Source organism: Misgurnus anguillicaudatus, chromosome 16 (assembly GCF_027580225.2).
Source record: "Misgurnus anguillicaudatus chromosome 16, ASM2758022v2, whole genome shotgun sequence".
Classification (NCBI taxonomy): Eukaryota; Metazoa; Chordata; class Actinopteri; order Cypriniformes; family Cobitidae; genus Misgurnus; species Misgurnus anguillicaudatus.
The window spans coordinates 10,690,830-10,713,874 of record NC_073352.2 but is presented as its reverse complement, the minus strand read 5'-3'; the positions used below and the strand labels follow the sequence as shown (position 1 = coordinate 10,713,874).

The 23,045-nt window shown below is 37.2% G+C and overlaps 1 protein-coding gene across 2 annotated transcripts; it reads left to right on the top strand.

The window, feature by feature from the left end:
• The first annotated feature begins 2,846 nt into the window (after positions 1–2,846).
• On the top strand, positions 2,847–21,577 carry reep2 (receptor accessory protein 2). Of its 2 annotated transcripts, none has more exons than XM_055178146.2 (8): positions 2,847–3,041; positions 5,325–5,397; positions 10,140–10,216; positions 10,368–10,488; positions 10,570–10,683; positions 10,805–10,952; positions 16,130–16,296; positions 18,585–21,577. In XM_055178146.2, exons 1-8 carry the CDS (start codon positions 3,010–3,012, stop codon positions 18,657–18,659), a joined length of 807 nt encoding a protein of 268 aa, XP_055034121.2. In that variant the 5' UTR covers positions 2,847–3,009; the 3' UTR covers positions 18,660–21,577. The 2 variants fall into 2 exon arrangements, with proteins under 2 accessions (XP_055034121.2, XP_055034120.2); XM_055178145.2 differs by having other exon boundaries at positions 2,850–3,041; positions 18,582–21,577.
• The last annotated feature ends 1,468 nt before the right edge of the window (positions 21,578–23,045 follow it).

The window sequence follows — 23,045 nt, the reverse complement described above, 5'->3', positions numbered from 1 at the left end:
AAACTGAATAATAACAAACAAAACTTACATCAGCACGGAGTATCAGTCCCTCTGTTTTCTCATCAAAGTAGGCCATCAGCAGCCGGATGAGAGTCAGCTCCGCATCTTCACCCTCGGATATATAATCACAAGTCAGTCAGACATTTGATTAGTTTGCAAATTAACATAAGTTAAATACAAATAAAGATGCTAACTAATGTAGCTGTTGTTAATTCATTTAATGATCATCCCTTAAGAAAATAAACCTGCACATTTCAATCAACCCTTAAACAAATGGTGAAACAGAGCCCAATCCCTCATGTAGATTTAAAAAATATCTATATATAATCACAAGTCAGTCAGACATTTGATTAGTTTGCAAATTAACATAAGTTAAATACAAATAAAGATGCTAACTAATGTAGCTGTTGTTAATTCGTTTAATGATCATCCCTTACGAAAATGAACCATGGTTTTACTACTGTTAAAACCAAAAAACATGGTTACTATAGTAAAACCATAACCACAAAAAAACATACTTAAACCGTGTAGTAAAACCATGGTTTTGCTGATAGTATTCAATACACCAAAACATGCTATACTTTTACCACAATAAAACCATGCTTAACTTTCGTAAGGGCAGCCCAAAATATGTAAAATTCTAATACATCGTTTTTAGTAATGGTTCAAAAATAAGCATATATATAACAATTTGGCGGTTATTTCACTTAGAAACATAGACTTTGTTCAGTTTGTGCTTACCTTGATATACTGTACACAGGCGAAGAGTAAAAAACACGCGAATTCGCGTCTGTCTCGGTCCTGGCAGGGTCACAGTCAGAGTGAAATTCGATCCTCTTTTAATTCCGCTTCCTTCTCAAATAATAAAGTGCCGAAAAACAGTGTAATTAAATCTATTTGACTGTTAATGTGCCTCGTTGCAGATGAGTTAGTCACGTGTCATCTGACGTGCCTGACCAGACAAAAAAAAAAATACTGTATTATTCCGTAAGACTGAACAGCAGCTTGCTGTTATTAGTTTGCACGTCAAATTCATTTCAATAAACCCTTAAGCAAATGGTGAAACAGAGCCCAATCCGTCATGTAGATTTAAAAAAAATATCAATATATAATCACAAGTCAGTCAGACATTTGATTAGATTGCAAATTAACATAAGTGTAATACAAATAAAGATGCTAACTAATGTAGCTGTTGATTTCGTTTAATGATCATCCCTTACGAAAATGAACCATGGTTTTACTACTGTTAAAACCAAAAAACATGGTTACTATAGTAAAACCATAACCACAAAAAACATACTTAAACCGTGTAGTAAAACCATTTTGCTGATAGTATCCAGTACACCAAAACATACTTTTACCAATAAAACCATGCTTAACTTTCGTAAGGGCAGCCCAAAATATGTAAAAATCTAATACATCGTTTTTAGTAATGGTTCAAAAATAAGCATATATATAACAATTTGGCGGTTATTTCACTTAGAAACATAGACTTTGTTCAGTTTGTGCTTACCTTGATATACAGGCGAAGAGTAAAAAACAAGCGAATTCGCGTCTGTCTCGGTGCTGGCAGGGTCACAGTCAGAGTGAAATTCGATCCTCTTTTAATTCCGCTTCCTTCTCAAATAATAAAGTGCCGAAAAACAGCGTAATTAAATCTATTTGACTGTTAATGTGCCTCGTTGCAGATGAGTTAGTCACGTGTCTGACGTGCCTGACCAGACAAAAAAAATACTGTATTATTCCGTAAGACTGAACAGCAGCTTGCTGTTATTAGTTTGCACGTCAAATTCATTTTCATTTACAGTATTCAACTGTGTTTATGAAAAACGGTAAATTACTGTCCAAAATTCTCCGTTTTTTAACAGCAATTTTTTACAGTGTAGCTAATCAAGGCTTGATAATTACAGACAGGTGTGTTGAAACTGGGTTGGAGACTCCTGACCCAGGGTTTAGGAATGCACAGTGTGAAACGTCCAATTATGAATACCCAGGGTTATCTCTTAACCCCTGGTTAAGTTTGAACAGTGTGAAACATGAAAAAAATAACCCAGGATTCCGTTAACCCTGGGTTTAGAATAACCCAGGGTTAACAATTTCAGGTGTGAAAAGCCCTAAAGTCTGGAAAATATGGCACATATGAGATTAAGTGAGTATTTAGCAAACATGAGCGTCTCTTTTATCATAGACCCTTACAAAGGGTTTGTAGCAGGCACATATTTTGACTTGACGCTCAATGCACATAGGTTCACATGACGCACGGAACACAAATTTTGACATGACGAGCCACACACATGACAATGTTTTGACAAGTTTTGCATTCGTGCCAGTGGGACAAAATCCCTCCTTAGATTTGTGCAAACCTGGTGGCAAACAATCGTGTGACGTCTGTGATGGTTTGCCACCATGTACTAAGTCATGTTTTGTGAAGGGGTCAAATACTTATTTCACTTATTAAAAAGGAAATTAATTTCATAACTTATGTTTTTCTGGCATTGTTTTTGTTGTTATTCTGTCTCTTACTGTTCAAATAAACCTACATTTCTTTGTCAGTGGGCAAATGTTCATCATGTTTAGCAAGAGTAGTTTTTTTTGGGGGGGGGGGTTACTTCCTTTTACAAACAAGAAACATTAACAGAAATATTACAGGCGCAAAGAGAAAGTACTAACGTGACGACATCAAAATCCATAACGAAAACCCCATTAGTATGCAATTTTACTGTTTGATCAATGGGATAAGTATTTAAAAAAAATTAAAAATGTTTTAAAGCGCTTTCCACAACTTTGATGTCATAACGGTGAGCAGGAGTAAAGATGTCGCTGTCCCTTTAAGACACGCGCGGTGACTGCGCGCATATGCGGCGGCTCTACATCATCATCATCATCATAGAGACACACAGACGCTCGGGATCGGCTGGGATTCCTTTTAATGCAGCATCAGTCGTGTGGTCGGAATGGAGCTGGTGAATAATTGGCTAAAATAAGAAAAAACCCGCCACAGAGATCAAGATGGTGTCGTGGATTATCTCGCGGATGGTGGTGTGAGTGTACAGTACATGAACCGCGTGTGTGCGCGCGCGTTTGTTTTGTGTTGGTGCGGATACATGACGCTTTCCATTGAAAATACACGATGTTCTTGATTTATCTTAAAATGAAATTCTGTTGTACTTGCATTTAGAGGGACATAAACACATTTGGCTACGCAGATCAGTTAAAAGCGTGAATTGATAAAACAAAAGCGATGACCTCATGCAGATGGGGATTCACCATTTGTGTAACGTGTTTTTTACCTGGAGCAAAACGATGCACGCATGTTAAATGTTATTTAACTTAATTTACCACTCATATAAGTTTCAACTGTAATAATTTGGTATTAAAAAGCATCAGAATATTTTAGGCATACAGACAATATTCATGTTACGACATCCATCACATGGTCTCTCTCGTATACTGATGCCAACGTAATATTTCCAGATGCTACATTTTAACATCACAAACTGGTCGTCTTTCAAAACCGGTATCTGATGTTTTTTCTGTAATAAGGCCCACCTGTCCAGCTGATGTTTCTCTGCTGGTTATATTATGTAATGGAAAGAAAGACAGTAGCCTGTGTAACATTTGACTCCCACATTTGTTTTTGGGGTCTCATGTAGGCCCTTAAGTGGGGTTTACCTAATTAGATGACTTTGAGTTTTACAGAATTACTTTGAGCCTGTAAGCTCAGGTTACCAACTTCCTCATGAACTGAATATTGCAGGCACTTACACCATGATGATCTACAAAAAATGCTGGCAGTTGATCACAAAGATCATGTTTGAAGTGTGCATGGGTGTGTATTGTACAGCATTAAACCATACGTTTACGTTACACTGATCATTAATGTGGTTTTCTGTATCTTATGGAATGCTCTTGTGTAGCTTTAACTGTGGTGGGCAGATGCATTATAGAAGTCAGGCTGTATGAAATGGGATAGAGGGCATGTGGTCTGCCACGCGCCATACTGCCCCGCTCTCTTCTCCTCACGGTTCATTGTGCATTACTGACATGCCAGTCTGCACGTGCATGCACATTTACTTGAGGCAAAATATATGCACATGGACCATAGATTTAAGCATGTTTTTAGCCCGTGAGTGTAAACGGCACAGATTTAGATTCATACATCCAGCTGCTGACTGCAGTACATGTAGGTGTGGTCTGTCCTGTACCCTGACACCCTCCGTTGGATCCATTGCAGAATGTTTGGAATCTTATCACATCAGCACAAAATTTTGTGTGTGTACATGAGCACGTGTCTCTGTGTGTGGTGCACATGCATAGTGTATGTTTCTAATCTTGGCCCTTCGTTTGTAGATTCGTCTCGTCTCCGTATCATAAATAATTTACTTTTAATGGCTCTCAGATGTGTTTGCCTTCAGTGTAGCATCACAAAATATGTTTGTGTTTGCAATGGGGCTATAATGGTGACTGGAAAGAGTTATATGGCTTTGCTTTTCTCTAAAATACAGTTCTTAATATTTTAGTCATACGCTCGTCTCCCACACAAAAACATAATTTTATTCAAAATATGTAAAATTCCGCGAAATTCCGCGTTAATACTAGATTCCGTGTTAATCTGCCAATTCCGCGATTCCGTCCGCGATTCCGTGATCGCGGAAATTATAGGGCCCTACTAATGTATTGGTGTAAGTTCCCGTTTCATTAGAACTGCCACAACCTTGTCTATTTTTAAGACATATTTAATTTCTTTGCGTTTAATGTCCCTTAACCAGTTGTTTTAAGATTTTACTTTTAGTAACTTTGCCTATGCTTTTACACCCTGTGTTTTATTTATTGATTAATTTATTGTAATTTTGTTGTTTTATTTGTATAGTTGTTTGTACAGCACTTTGGTCAACTGTGATTGTTTTTTTAAACTGTGCTATATAAGTAAAATTGTATTGTATTGGTGTCTTTTATAATATACATTTATAATTATTTCTTTTAGTCAGACTTTTTAGGTTAAATTTTGCCTACCCATTAATGCATGATAATACAATTATTGCATCAATGTTTCTTATGAACAATGTTCATACTTGTGTACTGTACTTTTGTAAGGGATCTCAGGTTTCGGAAGGAGAACAATTGGTGGCCCGTACGGGGAACGATTGCAGTTTTGTTCTCCTTCCGAAACCTGAGATCCCTTACACTTTTATTAAGGTAATGTTAGATATAGCATAGGTAGTGGTGCATGTGACATATTAGATTATATTAAATATTCCTTAGTTTAATGTTAAGGAGCTTTACAGTCTAGTTTAGTATTTACTAATGATCTTTCTTTCTCGCAGCCTCGCCTTTGGGACCCTCTACCCAGCCTATTCCTCATATAAAGCTGTGAAGACGAAAAACGTCAAGGAGTATGTAAGTAATCTAGTATGGCTTTCATCAACCTGTTATTTTAATTAGGATAGTTGATGGGCATGAAATGTTCAAGGTTTTATTGCTAGTCGTTCAGGTTTCTAGTAACATAGATGCATGAGAAATTATTTGAAATTGAAAACGCGTTGATTAAGGGCATTTCACATCTAGTTTACATCTAGTATTAAAGGAATAGTCTACTCATTTTCAACATTAAAATATGTTACCACCTTAACAAAGAATTGTTGACACATCCCTCCACCATCTGTGCGCGCGCACGCAAGCGCCGGAGCGCGCCGCGACGCCCCGACAGCATCCAGCCCAGCCCCATCCACTCAACGGCACCAATCAGAGACAAAGCCAGAAGTGACCAAACACATCAACGTTTTCCCTATTTAAGACGAGTAGTTATACGAGCAAGTTTGGTGGTACAAAATAAAACGCAGCGCTCCTCCAAGCGGATCCAAAAGAGGAACTATAATTTACGGTGTAATAGCACTTTTGGGAGTACTTGGACTCGGCGCAGTAACACCCTCCCTCTCCCATTATGAGAGTGAGAAGGGGATCGGACTTTTCAGGCGAGTCGAAGTACTCCCAAAAGTGCTATTACGCCATACAATATAGTTCCTCTTTTAAATCCGCTTAGAAAAGCGCTAAGTTTTATTTTGTGCCACCAAACTTGCTCGTATAACTACTCGTCTTAAATAGGAAAAACGTTGATGTGTTTGGTCACTTCTAACTTTATCTCTAAATGGTACCATTGAATGAATGGGATTCAGCTAAATGCCATCGAAGCGTCGCAACGTGCTCCGGCGCTTGCGTGCACGCGCACAGATGATGGAGGGATGTGTCGGCAGTTCTTGGTTAAGGTGGTAACATATTTTGGTGTTGAAAATGAGTAGACTATTCCTTTAACATGTGTTTTCGTCGATCGGATCTCAAGTGGACGACACTAAAGACAGGTGTAAACGGTGTTCAAAACGTTTTGAGCTTGTCCACTGTCGACCACATTCAGAGGTAGCTGAAAACCCTTTTGATCGGATTGCTTTTGTGGTATAAACGCACATGTGGTCGAATGTGGTTCGAACTGCCACACGAGACCGCCTACTCTCCCCCCATTTATCGAATGTGATGTACCGAGCACAATCTTTTCTGAGTTCTAGCAGGAGCACACAGTGTACAGCGCTATCTTTAGGCTTTCATTGATAAAACCAAAGCAGCTGATCTCCGCGTCTTTCATTAGTTTCATTTTGTGAGCGTGAAAGTTGTGTGATTTTATTTCATCAATTGTGCTGAAATATCAGAGAAAGCTCTTGCATATACATGTACAAAACACTGTGTGCAGCATGTTTACTTACAACAAAATAATATTAGTTTGTGTCAGTTTAAACTCGTTATTTCTCCTGCTCACGTTTAAACTCGTGTTACAAAGACATGAAACTCACCGAGTGGTCAGGGGTGTTAACTGATATGCTCACACAAAAATCGCTGCAAAAGATGCTTTCCAACAGCTGTTTTATCGTAGTTTTTTGTCCAACTCCATTGACTTGTATTAGATGTGCTGTGAGGTACGGTATTACTCCACTGGCGGGAACGTTGTTTGTATTCTTGCAATTTGCAAAGGTGGATTAGCGCCACCAACTGAGCTGGAGTGTCTATTATTCAAGCTCTAAGCGGAAGAATATACGGGTGTGAGGCGTTTGGAAAAATAGGTCCACAAGTTTACAACGAATGCTAAAACACCTGTTGGAAAGCATCTTTTGCAGCGATTTTTGTGTGAGCATATCAGTGAACACCCCTGACCACTCGGTGAGTTTCACGTCTTTGTAAACAAAAGTTTAATGCATTTTAGGAAGGATTGTTCCAGTGCACCTATAAACCCTTTGTAGAGGTGGGGGCTGATATAACAGAAACCGAAAATTCTCGGGCCAGCATCATATGTCCAAATTTCAGTCAAAACCGTTCTATTTCATCATAAACAATCTGAAAACAGGGCTTTAAGTGTAAAATACCGAACTTGTACTTGTACTATCTTCATAAAATGTTATGTCCATCTCTGTCTGTCAAATTAAAGGTGCAGTCAGGTAGTTTTAGAGGTGGTTCTAGTGGTGAGACTTTGAATTGCAACCAACGGCTCAGTCCAAAGGTCACCATCCTTTTCGAAACGCATAGTAAAGCTATAGTAGCCGCCACAGGATGAACACGTTATTGTCTGAGACCACATAGTGACAAAATATGCTCTATAGAACAGTTTGTCCATTTAGGGCTACTGTAGAAACATGAAGGTGACGTTATGTAGGAGACCCACAGTGTATGTAGATAAACACGTCTCATGTAATTAAAACATGCGTTTATTATGTAAGGTCTTTAAACACCACTGAAAACATAATTATATTCCATTTCTGTCAATAGATCTTCCTAAATTTACACATTGCACCTTTAAATATTAAATTGGATGTTGCACATTTGTTATTGGCCATATTAATATGTCTTGGAAATGCATCAGAATGTGTAAAGGGTTGCAAACTACGGAAGAGGATTAGGGCCACTGGTGAAAAAAAAAAATTGAATTCTGACTTTAATCTCAGAATTCTGACTTTAATCTCAGAATTCTGACTTTAATCTCAGAATTCTGACTTTAATCTCAGAATTCTGACTTTAATCTCAGAATTCTGACTTTAATCTCAGAACTCTGACTTTAATCTCAGAATTCAGAATTCTGACTTTAATCTCAGAATTCAGAATTCTGACTTTAATCTCAGAATTCAGAACTCTGACTTTAATCTCAGAATTCAGAATTCTGACCTTAATCTCAGAATTCAGAATTCTGACTTTAATCTCAGAATTCAGAATTATGACTTTAATCTCAGAATTCAGAATTATGACTTCAATCTCAGAATTCAGAATTATGACTTTAATCTCAGAATTCAGAATTCTGACTTTAATCTCAGAATTCAGAACTCTGACTTTAATCTCAGCATTCAGAATTCTGACTTTAATCTCAGCATTCAGAATTCTGACTTTAATCTCAGCATTCAGAATTCTGACTTTAATCTCAGCATTCAGAATTCTGACTTTAATCTCAGCATTCAGAATTCTGACTTTAATCTCAGCATTCAGAATTCTGACTTTAATCTCAGCATTCAGAATTCTGACTTTAATCTCAGCATTCAGAATTCTGACTTTAATCTCAGCATTCAGAATTCTGACTTTAATCTCAGCATTCAGAATTCTGACTTTAATCTCAGCATTCAGAATTCTGACTTTAATCTCAGCATTCAGAATTCTGACTTTAATCTCAGCATTCAGAATTCTGACTTTAATCTCAGCATTCAGAATTCTGACTTTAATCTCAGCATTCAGAATTCTGACTTTAATCTCAGCATTCAGAATTCTGACTTTAATCTCAGCATTCAGAATTCTGACTTTAATCTCAGCATTCAGAATTCTGACTTTAATCTCAGCATTCAGAATTCTGACTTTAATCTCAGCATTCAGAATTCTGACTTTAATCTCAGCATTCAGAATTCTGACTTTAATCTCAGCATTCAGAATTCTGACTTTAATCTCAGCATTCAGAATTCTGACTTTAATCTCAGCATTCAGAATTCTGACTTTAATCTCAGCATTCAGAATTCTGACTTTAATCTCAGCATTCAGAATTCTGACTTTAATCTCAGCATTCAGAATTCTGACTTTAATCTCAGCATTCAGAATTCTGACTTTAATCTCAGAATTCTGAGATCAAAGTCAGAATTCAAATATTTTTTTCACCAGTGGCCCTAATCCTCTTCTGTAGTAAACAACAGGGTTGCAGATGATAATATTTTATGGTAGGTGCCCAGCTATAGTTTATTGCATGTACTTATTTCGTAGAGATAATCTGAAATGGTTGATAAAAGCAGTTTTCCACACTATCGGGTATCGATAGTTTAAAAACAGCCAATAGTCATGACTATCATGAGATATCCTCTCAATCAAAAGAGAACAGGAAAATGCTATAAATTTGAACTTTGTGTTTAAAAAATCACTAGTTTACTAGTTCAATATTAATGTTCATTATATGTATAAATAACATTCAGAAAATGTTTTCTTCAGAATTTAGTTAATGCAGGTTACTATAACCACCAAACTGTCTGTACTGGCGTTGGTATAGGCAGATATGACTCGGCTATCGGTTTCAATGGTAAAATGTAATATCGATGCATCTCTAATTTTTACAATTCCTTGGGTACCGGGGTTGAATGCAGTCAACATTTTCCATTCAGAAAATAAGAAGTTTTAGTGGTCTAAAATGGTCCCAAACATTTACAAGCTACTTTTTAAATTGTGATAGGAAATAGTTGATCTAATGTTTACTTTGTGTCTTATTCATTCAAAGTGCCAAGGAGTAACTTAACCTTACCTGTGAAATTGCAAAAAGCAACCAATAGCTCTTTTTTCCTTGCTTAAATATGGCCTTCTGACATTCATTCATTTGGAAACTTTTAGAAAATGCATGTTTTATGAACCTGCATTTATGTGTTTTTGGATTTGTAAACAAACATTTAAATGTTGTTTTAGCTGGCCATAATAATTTTTTATAATGACAAGATAAGCTGTATGTACAGATGGAGACAGTAGCATATTAAGATAACATTACCGTTTTCTTTAATGAAGCAGTCGTGCATAATGCACAAGTCCATATTCAGTAAAAGCATGTGACCTGCTGATGTCATGAGTGGTCTGTGGGTTTCTGTCCTCAGGTGAAATGGATGATGTACTGGATAGTGTTTGCACTTTTTACGACGGCAGAGACGATCACAGATATGCTTCTCTCCTGGTCAGTAAACGCTTATTTATAAGTCGAGGTCATGCATTTATATATGCCTTGAACAGCTAGAAACATAAAAAATAACAGCAAACACAATATGATTATTGTTTACAGTATTATGGTGTTCTTATTCTGTCTAATTTTATTTCTTTTTCCCCAGGTTCCCATTTTATTTTGAGCTGAAGATTGCCTTTGTCATTTGGCTGTTGTCCCCGTACACAAAGGGCTCCAGCGTGCTGTACCGCAAGTTTGTGCACCCCACCCTTTCCAATAAAGAGAAGGTACAAATCAACCTTCTTGATCGTTTGTAATAAACCACTGGCAGAGTAATTGACTTATTGCTTAATGTGTGTGTATTACAGGAAATCGATGAGTACATAACCCAGGCTAAAGACCGAAGCTATGATACCATGATGCGGTTCGGGAAGAGAGGCCTCAACATCGCAGCCACTGCTGCAGTCACAGCTGCCACTAAGGTGAAATGAGTTTGTGTGTTTGTTTATGGGGTTACGTTTAAAAGCAGAAGTTTTTAAATGTAATATATGTTTTTACAGTCATAAGTAACGGATGGTTATGACTTTTTTTGGGATTTTGCAGGGTCAGGGTGTGTTATCAGAGAAACTGCGCAGTTTTAGCATGCAGGATCTGACCCTCATCCAAAATGAAGACGAGCTTCAGCTGGATGGCACAGACGACATGCATCCCGCCGCCACGCTGCCACGTGCTAAAACAGCCACACGTACAGGTAAAGACATGCAGTGATGTCCTTACACATCCACACAAAAAAACTACACATACAGATTCATATTCAGAATTTATCTTGACATATCTTTAGCCGTTCTGTGACGTGCATGTGATTCAGTCGCCCACTGAATTGAGGTTGGGATAATTTATGCCTTCAGCATTTAACCTCTTCACATGCAGTGATGTTGTAAGTCCCTGAAGGTTGACGCCTACAGAAAAAAATGACGAAGATGATTGGCTGAAGAGAAAAGGTGAACACCGGTAGGAAGATCAGAGCTTGAGGTCCGAAACGACAGAATGAAATTTATGGTGAAATCATTTAAATTCCACAAATTATAATAATGAGACGTGCAATGATTCTGTTAGCCCACAGAGTGGGTTCATTGAATTTCAGAGGAGCACATCTACATTGTGAATGGACAAGCAAATGGCCGGACTAAGGAAGTCTTTGTGTTCCGGACTTTGAATGGGGGTTTGAATGGATCTGGCAGCTTTAAATGCCAGAAAGAGGAGGAAACCTCCACAAATCCTCTCTTACTTCAGTTCTTAAACTTTAAAGGAATATTCCATTTTCTTAAAAGAAAAATCCAGATAATTTACTCACCATCATGTCATCCAAAATGTTGATGTCTTTCTTTGTTCAGTCGAGAAGAAATTATGTTTTTTGAGGAAAACATTGCAGGATTTTTCTCATTTTAATGGACCTTAATAGACACCAACAATTAACACTTAACAGTTTTTTCAACGGAGTTTTAAAGGACTATAAACAATCCCAAACGAGGCATGGGGGTCTTGTCTGGCGGAGCGATTGTCATTTTTGACAATAAAAAGAACAAATATCCACTTTTAAAGCACAACTTCTCGTTTAGATCCGGTCGTCATGCGCTAGCGTGACCCGACACAATACGTCATCACGTCAAGAGGTCACAGAAGACGAACGCGAAACTCCGCCCCAGTGTTTACAACTGTGGTGAAAGATTACTGTTCCTACGTTGTTGTATGTCAACTGATAGTAATTAATGTCTTTGTGTCAGTTTATTGCTTAAAATGGTCCGCAAATGTGCGTTTTATATATGTAACACGTGACCTCCCTACATCACTACGCATTTACGTTAGGTCACGCTGGACCAGACCTAGACGAAAAGTTGTGGTTTAAAAGTGTATATTTGTTATTTTTATTGTCAAAAATGACAAGCGTTTCGCTAGATAAGACACTTATGCCTCGTTTGGGATCGTTTATAGTCCTTTGAAACTCCGTTGAAAAAAACTGTTATGTGTTGAGTTAAGTATTAATTGTTGGTGTCCACTAAAGTCCATCAAAACGAGAAAAATCCTGCAATGCTTTCCCCAAAAAACACAACCTCCTCTCGACCGAACAAAGAAAGACACCAACATTCTGGATGACATGATGGTGAGTAAATTATCTGGATTTTTCTTTTAAGAAAATGGAATATTCCTTTAAGGTTCAAATCACATTAGGTGCTTGTATAAGCAGTAAATCAGACAAATTGCCGCCTTAGAATTATAATAAGCTTCTATCTGACATTTTTGTCAAAATTTCTATACTCGCATATTCTTATTCTGTAAAAACTTATTTACATTATGTGATGTTTTTTTATTTAGAAAACAAAAAGGTTTTATCTACAAAGTCTAGGGATGCACCGAATCCAGGATTCGGTTTCGGATTCGGCCGAATACTGGGCTTTTTGGCGGGGTTCGGGTTCGGCCGAATCCTAGATTTTTTTTCCACCGAACCGAACCCTAGGCTTGCGCTACGCTGGTCAACGTCACGCAGCCGTTGATTACGTACATCGGGTGCTGACGTGGAGATGAGCTTTTTCTTTCGGTCAGCTGGACACACCAAAACTTTTAAACACCGCTGAAAACGCCTTGAGGACCCCAAATGACAGCTGTTTTTCAGCCGAGCGCTTGGTAGCTGTGATGCTTCAGCTGTGAGCCGGTTGGTTGCTGTGGTAATGTCCCGCCCCTCCTCCACTGTAATTGGACGGCCGTGTGAAGACTGACATTGACGAGCGGAGCTTCTCACTCAAAGTTAAATATAGTTTTCAGCGCGGAGCTGCTTGCTTATTGGAAAAACGAGCGTGTCGCAACGCATCGCTTTCATTATGCATAGGCTTATGGTAATTGTCAAAATAGTTTTTCCAACTTGTCATCCTGGCATAATGTACAGTTAAAATTAAATAAAATGAAAAATACACTGCTGTGGATGTTTTTTACTTCATTAATGTGTTTTACTGTGTTGGAATAAGGATGCGAGTAGGATTCGGTATTCGGTTTCGGATTCGGCCGAATCTTAAACGGTGGATTCGGGATTCGGCCGAACCTAAAAAATCTGGATTCGGTGCATCCCTAACAAAGTCGAACTTGAACTTGTTTTTCTAAGGTTCTATCTGTGTAAGCCAATCAGCACTTTAAATGCACACAAGAGGACCAATCAGGAGGATCAGCTTTCTTTATGATGTCACCGGAATGGTCTGCCCAGTGACCACAGGACAGAGATCAGAAACTTGGACTAAACAATGTTACGCATCGCAATGTTAATAAAAATCTCACAATTAACTATTATACTGATGATCTTGACAAAGACAGCAGCCCAAACATCAGCCAATTTTAGTTTTTTAATTAATTTGTTTTATTTTAGCTCACAGTAGACCGCAGTACTAGCTTTTAGCCACCAGCGCTAACTTCCTACATTGGCCTTCTTACACCAACTTTTGTCCGTATCCGGTTCTCGCACACGTCAGCGCAGCTTTCAAAGTATACTCATCGCGGCTACGCGCGGTTGGCCACATTCGACATGTATGCAATACAAATGATTCTTTATTCAAATTATTACTGTACCAGGCTGTCAGGGCAGCACTGATTTGGTGACATTTACAGTAACTTACATTAAAACATTTAGGATAAGTGAAGAAAAGTAACTGATCCACCATTGCACGCACAGTTTAGAACAAACAACAAGAAAACAAAGAACAGGAATCAAACATTATGGTGACAAATGCTCTAGTTTCTGTTCTTGAAAAAGTAAAAATTAAAGAAAAAACGATAGTGTTTGTGCAAATGCTGTCTATTTTCTTTGTATAATGTTTAGTGGAGTGTTCTGTCTCAGTATTTTCACACGCATGCGCTGTTGTGCGCGCACTGTACGTGCACTGTCTGTGCCGTCTCAGACAGTGCATGGGGACGGCCGCGGACCCTCCTGATGACGAAAATGACGTCATGTGGAAGGCGCTTACCCAGGGCTTTACATTAAGGGGGCATGTGTGCACCAAAGCATTTAACATGCTACCGGCACATCCGGGAACTTGACTGTCAATTTTGTCGCAATCCGTTTTTGGGGGAAATCTACCTAGGCTTCCCATAGACTTCCATACAAAATAGCGGAACAGTGCAACGTTCGTACACAGCCGACAGGCGTAAATAACTTAAGAAATCACTCAGATTAAACATGTCGAGTAATTAAATGTCCACCCTGCCCACCATAGAGCGCCAAAGATACATCAACAATTTAAAAACGGGTGTAAGAACGTTGCTTTGTTTTGGTATTTTGTATGGAAGTCTATGGGAAGTCTAGTTTGTTTTCCCCCAAAAGTGGGCGTGAACCTGTTTAGAGACATTCCATGACGTTGCGCCGGTTGTGCGTATAAACGCTTTGGTGTACACGCCCCCTAAGAGGCGAGCAGTAAAGAGTTTTGTGATTTTTAGTCCATTTGCTTTTTTCCAGTAAAGTAATTGTTGTACTAGGGAGGTTATATTTTAAACCTTGATCCATCCTGTGTACTTGTACACCGTTAAAAGTGAAAAGTTTAAAACTGAAAAATTACTACAATTGGTAACACCAAAATGTTAAAAAATTTCAACTTAAATTTTTCACTGTATTTTTCAATTATACTTTTTTTAGACGTAACCAATTGAAGTAATTTTCTAAGTTAATCCAACTTTTCACTTTTTACAGTGTATTAATGAAACTTTGTGAAACCGCTTTGCCGAAATGCTTTTTTGTTGTTGGAGGTTTTCAAACATAAAATTAGTATTAGTATTTGATCTTTAGAGCTTAATATTGTACATTTTTAAAGGGATACTTCACCGATTTAGCATTCAGCTTTGTATCTGTAGAAACCCGGCAGTATTACTGAATGACCATGTTTCCCTCCCTCATTTCCCCCTGAGAGGAGAGATATCTGCATTTTGGTTCTGCAAAAAAGTCCTCCGATGATGTAATATGACGATTTTTGCATCATCGGAGGACTTTTTTGCAGAACCAAAATGCAGATATCTCTCCTCTCAGGGGGAAATGATGGGGGGAAACATGGTCATTCAGTAATACTGCCGGGTTTCTACAGATACAAAGCTGAATGCTAAATCGGTGAAGTATCCCTTTAAGTAAACTGATTTAAATGATTGATTTAATTAATGTTTTGTACAATATAACTGTATAATTTCAAGCAGAAAGTGTTTTTTTTAGAGTTAGAAGGTTCTATTTGCAGTTGACCTCTTTCAAAAAAAAAAAAAAAACATTTACAAATTGGAGAGAATTTTGACTTTGTATATTTAACCATAACTCATGTCTGAAAGAGATTTGTTCCCCATGTCAGTTTTGCTATAGACCCCTTCAAGGTTTGTAAACATTGAATGACTATCGGGTGCGCACGCAGCATGGGGTCAAACTTGTTCATACAATCGAGGCTTTATAATTTAATCTAACAGGGCTGAAAAATGATGACTTACCTCAAATGAAGTGAGCACTACAAACACAAGCCTCTTTGATATTTGCATTGTTCCAGTCTGCACGTTAATTGCTTGCAGCCGCAGATGTTGTATTTTTTTTTTTTTTTGAGATTCTGCATGAATTAACGGAAGACCTGGTGCGATTTTCACAGCCCACGACGTAAGTAGGCATTTTTGACGATACCGAATAATACTCAACTCAATCTGCTGTAATGGCTTTTCTGACCCCGACATGCGCAGTGGGAACAGCCTGTGACGTGAACCGTGAAGGGGTCTATATGGATGCAAAAACTTTGAAGCTCAATATCTGAAAACTGTTCAGAATGCAGATAGAGTCTTATAATTCTGAGGCGGTGAAATGCTGGCAACATGGGTGAAGAAAATACGACCCCTCAGCTATATGATTCATTGTTTTTTTTATTTTTTTAGTTCGAGTCGCGCCTGTACCGGCTGAAAGCGAATCACAGCACAGCTCTCGCTCCGATGACCTGTCAGATAACAGGACTGAGCATTCAGATGAGGATGTAGCAGATAAAGCCCCCAAACGCACGCCAAGCGTCAGAGCTGCCAAGAAACCAGCAGCTGCCAAGACAGAGGTACAGAGTACACTGCTTCATTTGGTCTTATTTGTCTTGTTATTCCCAGATAACAACTGCTTAAAACTAATAACACACGGTAACCCTGATGCTGCAAATCATTTTGACTGGTACAGTTTAAAATTACACACAAAATTAAATATAAATGTATTGTGATAACATGTATGGCATTATATTTACAAATGATTAAACCAAATAGCGAGTTTGTGACATTTTAACGCCTTGTCTTTTCTTAAAATGAAGAAATTAAACAGGTTTTCATTGCAGAAGGTCTGCATTCCTTAAAAATTAGCAAATTAAATATGTTCCTTGCCTTATGAGGTAAATAGCCATGTAATAAGCGGGACAATGTACAGGCAGCTGGTTGTTATTGCGAAATAAGCCTTTTCAGTGTTAGACCTGATCACATTGTCTGGGCTTATTTCTGCGATAACAACCTGCTGCCTGTACATTATCCCTGACTTGAGAAAGTATGAGAGAGAGTAAACAATGTGTTCATACACTCTGTACTTTTGTGTTTACTCATGAAGCTCTATTATTCGCAACGTGTGGGTTTGTCGTGATAGTTGAAGCTGTATCGGCTGGTATAAAATGTATCTTTAAGATGCGGTATTAACATAAAATGTTTTGAATAAACAAAACATATACCATTATTCCCAATCCTCTAATTTCTTTTTTTCTCCTATATCCTCCTCTTTTTTTTCTTCTTTTTTTACTAGGTACATCACAGTTGGTGTTTATTTACAGCTGTACCTGTACTTATAAATCTGTTACCGAAAACATTTTTATTTTAAGTCCTGGTACTTTTGACAATACTTGTTCTAGCTGACATACTGTATTTCTGAAACTGATTTATTATGCTCACAATGGATCTTATTTATTATGCATGCATGATGCGCGTACGGATGTTTTCACAAACAAATCGTGATTCAACAAAAACTCCCGTATCAAAATTTCTTCTAAATGTACGCAAAAATTCAAGAAAACCTTAAACCATTTTTACGCAATAATCATGTACGCTATAATTAAATATAAGCTATGATTATAATGTTTATAATAATCCTGATATATAAAATTAACATGATTATATTTTATATTATTTTTTTGTATTTTATATATTATTATACATTATTATTATTATTATTATATACAATATATTATACATTATTATAGCCTACTTTTTTTCTACCCATATATTGATGCACGCAATGATAAATCTTCATGCTTTCCTTCCTCACTTTTTAAATTTCTATTTGAAAGTCTGCTTAATGCCTAATGTAAACTTCATGTAAATGTAATGAGAGGTCCAAACGTCAATCACTGATCTCCTGTCTGTTTTATTTTAGATACAGATGCGCGTCTCTGTAATATTAATTAAATGTCATATTTGTTAACACATCTAATACTTCTTTAATGTTACTCTGGTTGGTGGACAGCACTGGCTTCCTCCAGCAACTGCAAAACCTCCAAAATAAAAAATGCAAAGCAAAACGGAACTTTACCGATAATAAATATGATCATGGATTTCTTTTCAAGCTCTTTTGCTTCTATGACAAACTGCTCTAAAATTTTCTGTGGACCTGCACTGCGGAAAGCCCTTATATGGAGCTGGTTTGGGCGTGTTTTATGCAAATTACCAACCAAGCGGCTGCTCATGTAGAACACTCCAAATTCACTAACATAGAACAATTAGGTGGAACGTTTCTGTGAAAAGTTCAAGTGTGCGTATAAATACGAAAAACTTTGGCAATTATTAGTGAATGAGACCCATTATGTCTTGAAGGACCAGTGTGTCGTGACATCTAGGGGTGAGACTGTAAATTGCAATGAACGGCTTAGTTTTCCGCTCATCCCTCTCTTTCAAAATGCATAGTGAAGCTACGGTACCCACCACAGGACAAACACTCATCGTCTGAGACGATGAAACACGCTCTGTAGAGCAGTTTGTACGTTTAGGGTTTATGTAGATAAAAACGTCCCATTAAACAATACAGTTCATTATGTAAGGTCTTTATACACCACTGATAATATAGTTATGTAGATTATATTGCATTTTTGTCAAGAGATCCTTTTAAAAATCCTACATTGCACCTTTAAATAGCTTGTTACATATCTATTTGTGTTATCACGTCTATGCACTAGTGTTCAAAAAATAGTGCGTACAAAAGTCATCACGTTTTGCAATTTGCTTTAAGTGGCTTGAGAAGATGATTGTTAAAGCTATAATGCTTTCTCTTTCTTTTCTCCTGTTTTTCTTTACCTCCACATCCTCTTCTCATGCTCAGCAGACCACCAAGACAGTGAAGAAACAGCCAAAGAAGAAAATTACAACCACGGCCAACAACAATGCTGAATCACAATAGAGATCCTACTTACCAGAATAACACCTACACATGCTTTCCATACTAACAACCAAACCCTGCTTCTTGCTTTTGTAGAAACACGAGGTACATCACTTAAAGCTGTTTTCTATCTAGGTTTATTTCACACGTTCTCGGTTTCACTGCTCCAAAAGCCCTAATTCATTTATCTACTGTAAGCATGCACACTTATACGTGTGTGTAAAAGAGAAAGACTGGGTCTTGTTCTGATCTGTGGGCCTTAATATAAGTGGCCATCTCTATAAAGCATGAAACCAAAAGCAGTGCCTGCACATAATGCATAAACACTCAGTTCTCCATTATAGAGGCCAGTTTCCTTTTTTATCATGTAGGGCATACACAACAAGAAATGGGAACAGAGAATTAGGCTATTAAATAACAAGAAATAGGCAGGTAAGCTACACTTTACATAGGATAATACTAGGGTTACTCAGAGCTGCGAGCACAGCTTTGTCTTTAGTCTCGGTTGTGATACATCAGTAGCCTGTGGCTTGTATATTTATGTCTGGGAAAGTCAGATCTCAAGACTCTCGAAAGGCTTTTGATGTTAATCGTGCTTTTGTCAGCTAGAGCCGGTGGTACTCGACTTAATAGTCGTTTTTGATGTCTGTGTTCCTAAATATGATAAAATGTGTTAGAGGCTTTTAACATGATGTTACGCTGTCAGAAATATATGGTCAATAAATGGTACCCCTTTGGAAATTTGCACCTAAAGAGTCCATATATGTATACATATCTGTACATAAATGGTATATATAAGGACCATGTTTGAGCATTGTTTCTGACAGTGTACCTTTGCACATTTTGGAGGTTACAAAAGCTGTCACAATATTAGATTGCAGAGTCAGTTGTAAGTTGAAGATCTAAAGATGAAACAAGAGTCACGTGTGCGACAGTAAAGAATAAGGTCTTGCTTTTTGGACTTAACATCATCTCGTGATCAGACCACTATATTTCATAGCGCTTCAGTACATTACAACAAACTGATAAGTTGCAGTTTAAGAAACTGAGAGTTAGATATGGAAGGTGGTGACATTTTTTATGACACAATAATTTAAACTTATTTTCAAGGCATCAACCCCTGAAATTTTGAGCTGTGGTACATTTTTTAAAGTTACCTTTAAGTGTTATTTTTCTGTTATAATGCAGTTTGGGATATTTTTATTTCTTAATTTTAATAGCAGTATTGACCCCTTCACATTTTGCCCTTAAAGGAATAGTCTACTCATTTTCAGTATTGAAATGTGTTGTTGCCTTGGCTGGGAGTTGTTGATGCATCCCTCTGTCGTCTGTGTGCGTGCACGTGGGCGCTGGGGCGCGCTGCGACGCTTCGATGGCATTTGGCTTGGCCCCATTCATTCAATGGTGCCATTTAGAGGTGGAGTTGGAAGTGACCAAACACATCAACGTTTTTCCTATTTAAGACGAGTGGTTGTGCGGGCAGGTTTGGTGGTGCAGGGTGAAACGTGGCGCTTTTCTGGGCGGATTTAAAAGAGGAACTATATTTTATGGCGTAATAGCACTTTTGGGAGTACTTTGACTTGCCTGAAAAGTCCGCTCCCCTTCTCACTCTCATAATGGGAGAGGGAGGGTGTTACTGCGCCGAGTCGAGGTGCTCCCAAAAGTGCTATTGCGCCGTGAAGTGTGGTTCCTCTTTTGGATCCGCTTAGAGAAGTGCTACGTTTTGTTTTGTACCACCAAACTTGCTCGTGTGGCTGCTCGTCTTAAATGGGAAAAACATTGTTTGGTCACTTCTAACTTTGTCTCTGATTGGTGCGGTTGAATGAATGGGGCTGGGCTGGGTGCTGTCGAGGCGTCGCGGCGCGCTCCGGCGCTTGCGTGCGCGCGCACGGGTGATGGAGGGATGTGTCAACTGTTCTTGGTTGGGGTAGTAACATGTTTTAGTGTTGAAAATGAGTAGACTATTCCTTTAAACTAGATGTGGGCTGATGTCTCCCAACACTGCTTGTTTATGACAGAAAGATTTGGGGTTTGGTACCGATTGTGTGTCTTTTGGCGCAAAGTATTTTGAATGCAATACGGCTGAGTACTGCTTGGGGGCGCTGTTGTACAAGAAAGGAGTAGCCGTGCTATGAGTGTACAAAATGTCTGCCTTATATAGACTAAGTTATACATATTTATTTCTTAATGTTTACATTTAATTTGTCTCTTATGTAGGAGAGGATGTATATAGAAAGATGAAATTTTGTTGTAAAAAGTGCTTTGTTTTGTGCATATTGGTGGAGTTTTAATTTATGATAGTTTGTCTGTTCTCTCGCCTTTTGTGTTTTGGAGAGGTGTGAAGATTTGGTCTTAAAGGAAAGAGAAAGAACAAAACTCACACATGTAGATTTTACCTGGCAGATAGTTTGTGTGTAAGCTCACTTTAGAAATGACATCCAGTAAGGCAGATCTGTAGTGACATTCATCATTATCAGTGCTGATTGTCAAGTACTTGACATTTTCTGTGTCTTATTCTCTTGTGTCATTTCTTTTCATTTAAAGAAAAACTCTGTTTGTAGATTTGTCTTTTAATTAAATTGGATAGTGATTGACACTCGCCAACCCACACACACAAAATGACAAGTCAGCTTCACTCTTTTCTCTTCCCTTTGATTGATTCTGTTTTAACAATTCTTATTTGCATAATCAAACATGACAATAATTTGTGTTTTAAATTCAAAACCCTGCACTGAGGGGAAGTAGTTAACAGAAATACAGTTGCGTTTTTGTAGTTTGTTGGAAATTGGTTTTATTTCATATGCAGTTTTAAACTGAGAGAATAGTCAACATCAATATATTGTTTGTGCCAATACTCTAAATATATTAAAAGAATGAAAAAAGAGATTGCTGCTAAGTGTGTACTAAATTATTATTCAATAAAATGCAATTACAACTTCCTTAATGGATCATTTGTTGTCATTTGATGTTTATTTTATTCATTTATTGTTTTGCTGATCAAAACAGTTTTGACTCGTAGAGCAAACTAAGCGATCAAGTTGACTCAACTTAAAAACTAAAAATGTCAATTATGCCTGTAACAGATAACTTTAAATGTACTTAAAATGCAAATAAAAAAATTGTTCACTGAATGTCAATTTTTTTGTTTCAGCAATATATTCTTGTTAGATTAACAAAACACTTCCATTTCTACAAATGGTCAGTTAACAATATGAAAACTTTTTCACATGTCTTATTTGAACAGTTTTATGAAATCTGTGAGGTTAAGAGACATCTGCTTTGCAACGTGTTTTTATTCTGGTTTTTAAAGGCAAATAACACTCAAGTCTCAATAATGTGACAGTAATCAAATTTCATAAAGTGAAATGATCTTTAACTCTTTCCCTGCAATTGACGAGTTATCACGTCAATTAAAAGAAAACATTTGCGTAAAAAGGGGTTCCTGATGAGGTTTTATGTTAATCTGTAATACCCAATTTATAAAAAACTGAAGCAAAAAATTATTGACTAATTTTAAACTATGTATGTTTAGATAATCGTTCTGAATCTGATCTCTAACAAAACTCCTTTACAAAAATGCAATTATTTCAGCCTTGTTCTAAAAAATTTGTGTTTTTGAAAAAAAACACCCATATTTAAGAGTTTATAAGCAGAGAAAAAAAATATATAGGTAGGATGAAACGTTATTTTTGCCTTTTGTTTGATTGTTTGAAAGCAGAGGGTCCGTTCTTTCATTTTATATATTTGAAGAGTTTCGTGGCAAAACGAGATAAATCCATTTTTTTACATTTTTGTCAAAACATGTTTATTATTATGTTATCATGTTATTATTTTGTTTTATGGTGCTACTTAGCTGTATTTTTTAAGTTATGAAGGTTAAAATCAAAACAAACCAACTGCAGTTGAATTGAAATTAATTGGAATGCACAACCAAAAAATGAGATTTCTGAACAATTAAAAAAAATGGTGGTTATCTCGTTTTGCAACGAAACTCTTCATTTGTATGTTTAGATATTTATATAATAAAATTTTCCTGAAAGTCATTTTGTGAAACTTGTGAAAATCACAAAAATGCTGGCGGGCAATTTTTCAAAAAATGACTGGCGGGGAATTAGTTAACTTGCTTTTAACTTTACCACAAATATAATAAGCAACAATATAATACAAACAACTGCAGTAGTAGAAATGAAGACAACCGACAACAAAACAACACTCATATAACAGTAACGGTTAATTTATACATGCTGCAATGCATGATGGGTAAAAATTTTAAAATACAGCGATTTAAATAAGCTAAAAAATAAATTGATAATTTCTAATACACATCGTGCATTAAACTAAAACACTTGAGTAATGGAGAAAATATTTCTGGGGTTAGGATAAGTGTACTTATTTATTTGGGTTAAA

Coding starts and splice junctions, on each gene's coding strand:
- reep2 (XM_055178145.2), top strand. CDS start 3,010: ATGGTGTCGTGGATTATCTCGCGGATGGTGGT. Junction 10,217..10,367: donor ACAGATATGCTTCTCTCCTG/GTCAGTAAACGC, acceptor CTTTTTCCCCAG/GTTCCCATTTTATTTTGAGC. Junction 10,489..10,569: donor CCCTTTCCAATAAAGAGAAG/GTACAAATCAAC, acceptor TGTGTATTACAG/GAAATCGATGAGTACATAAC.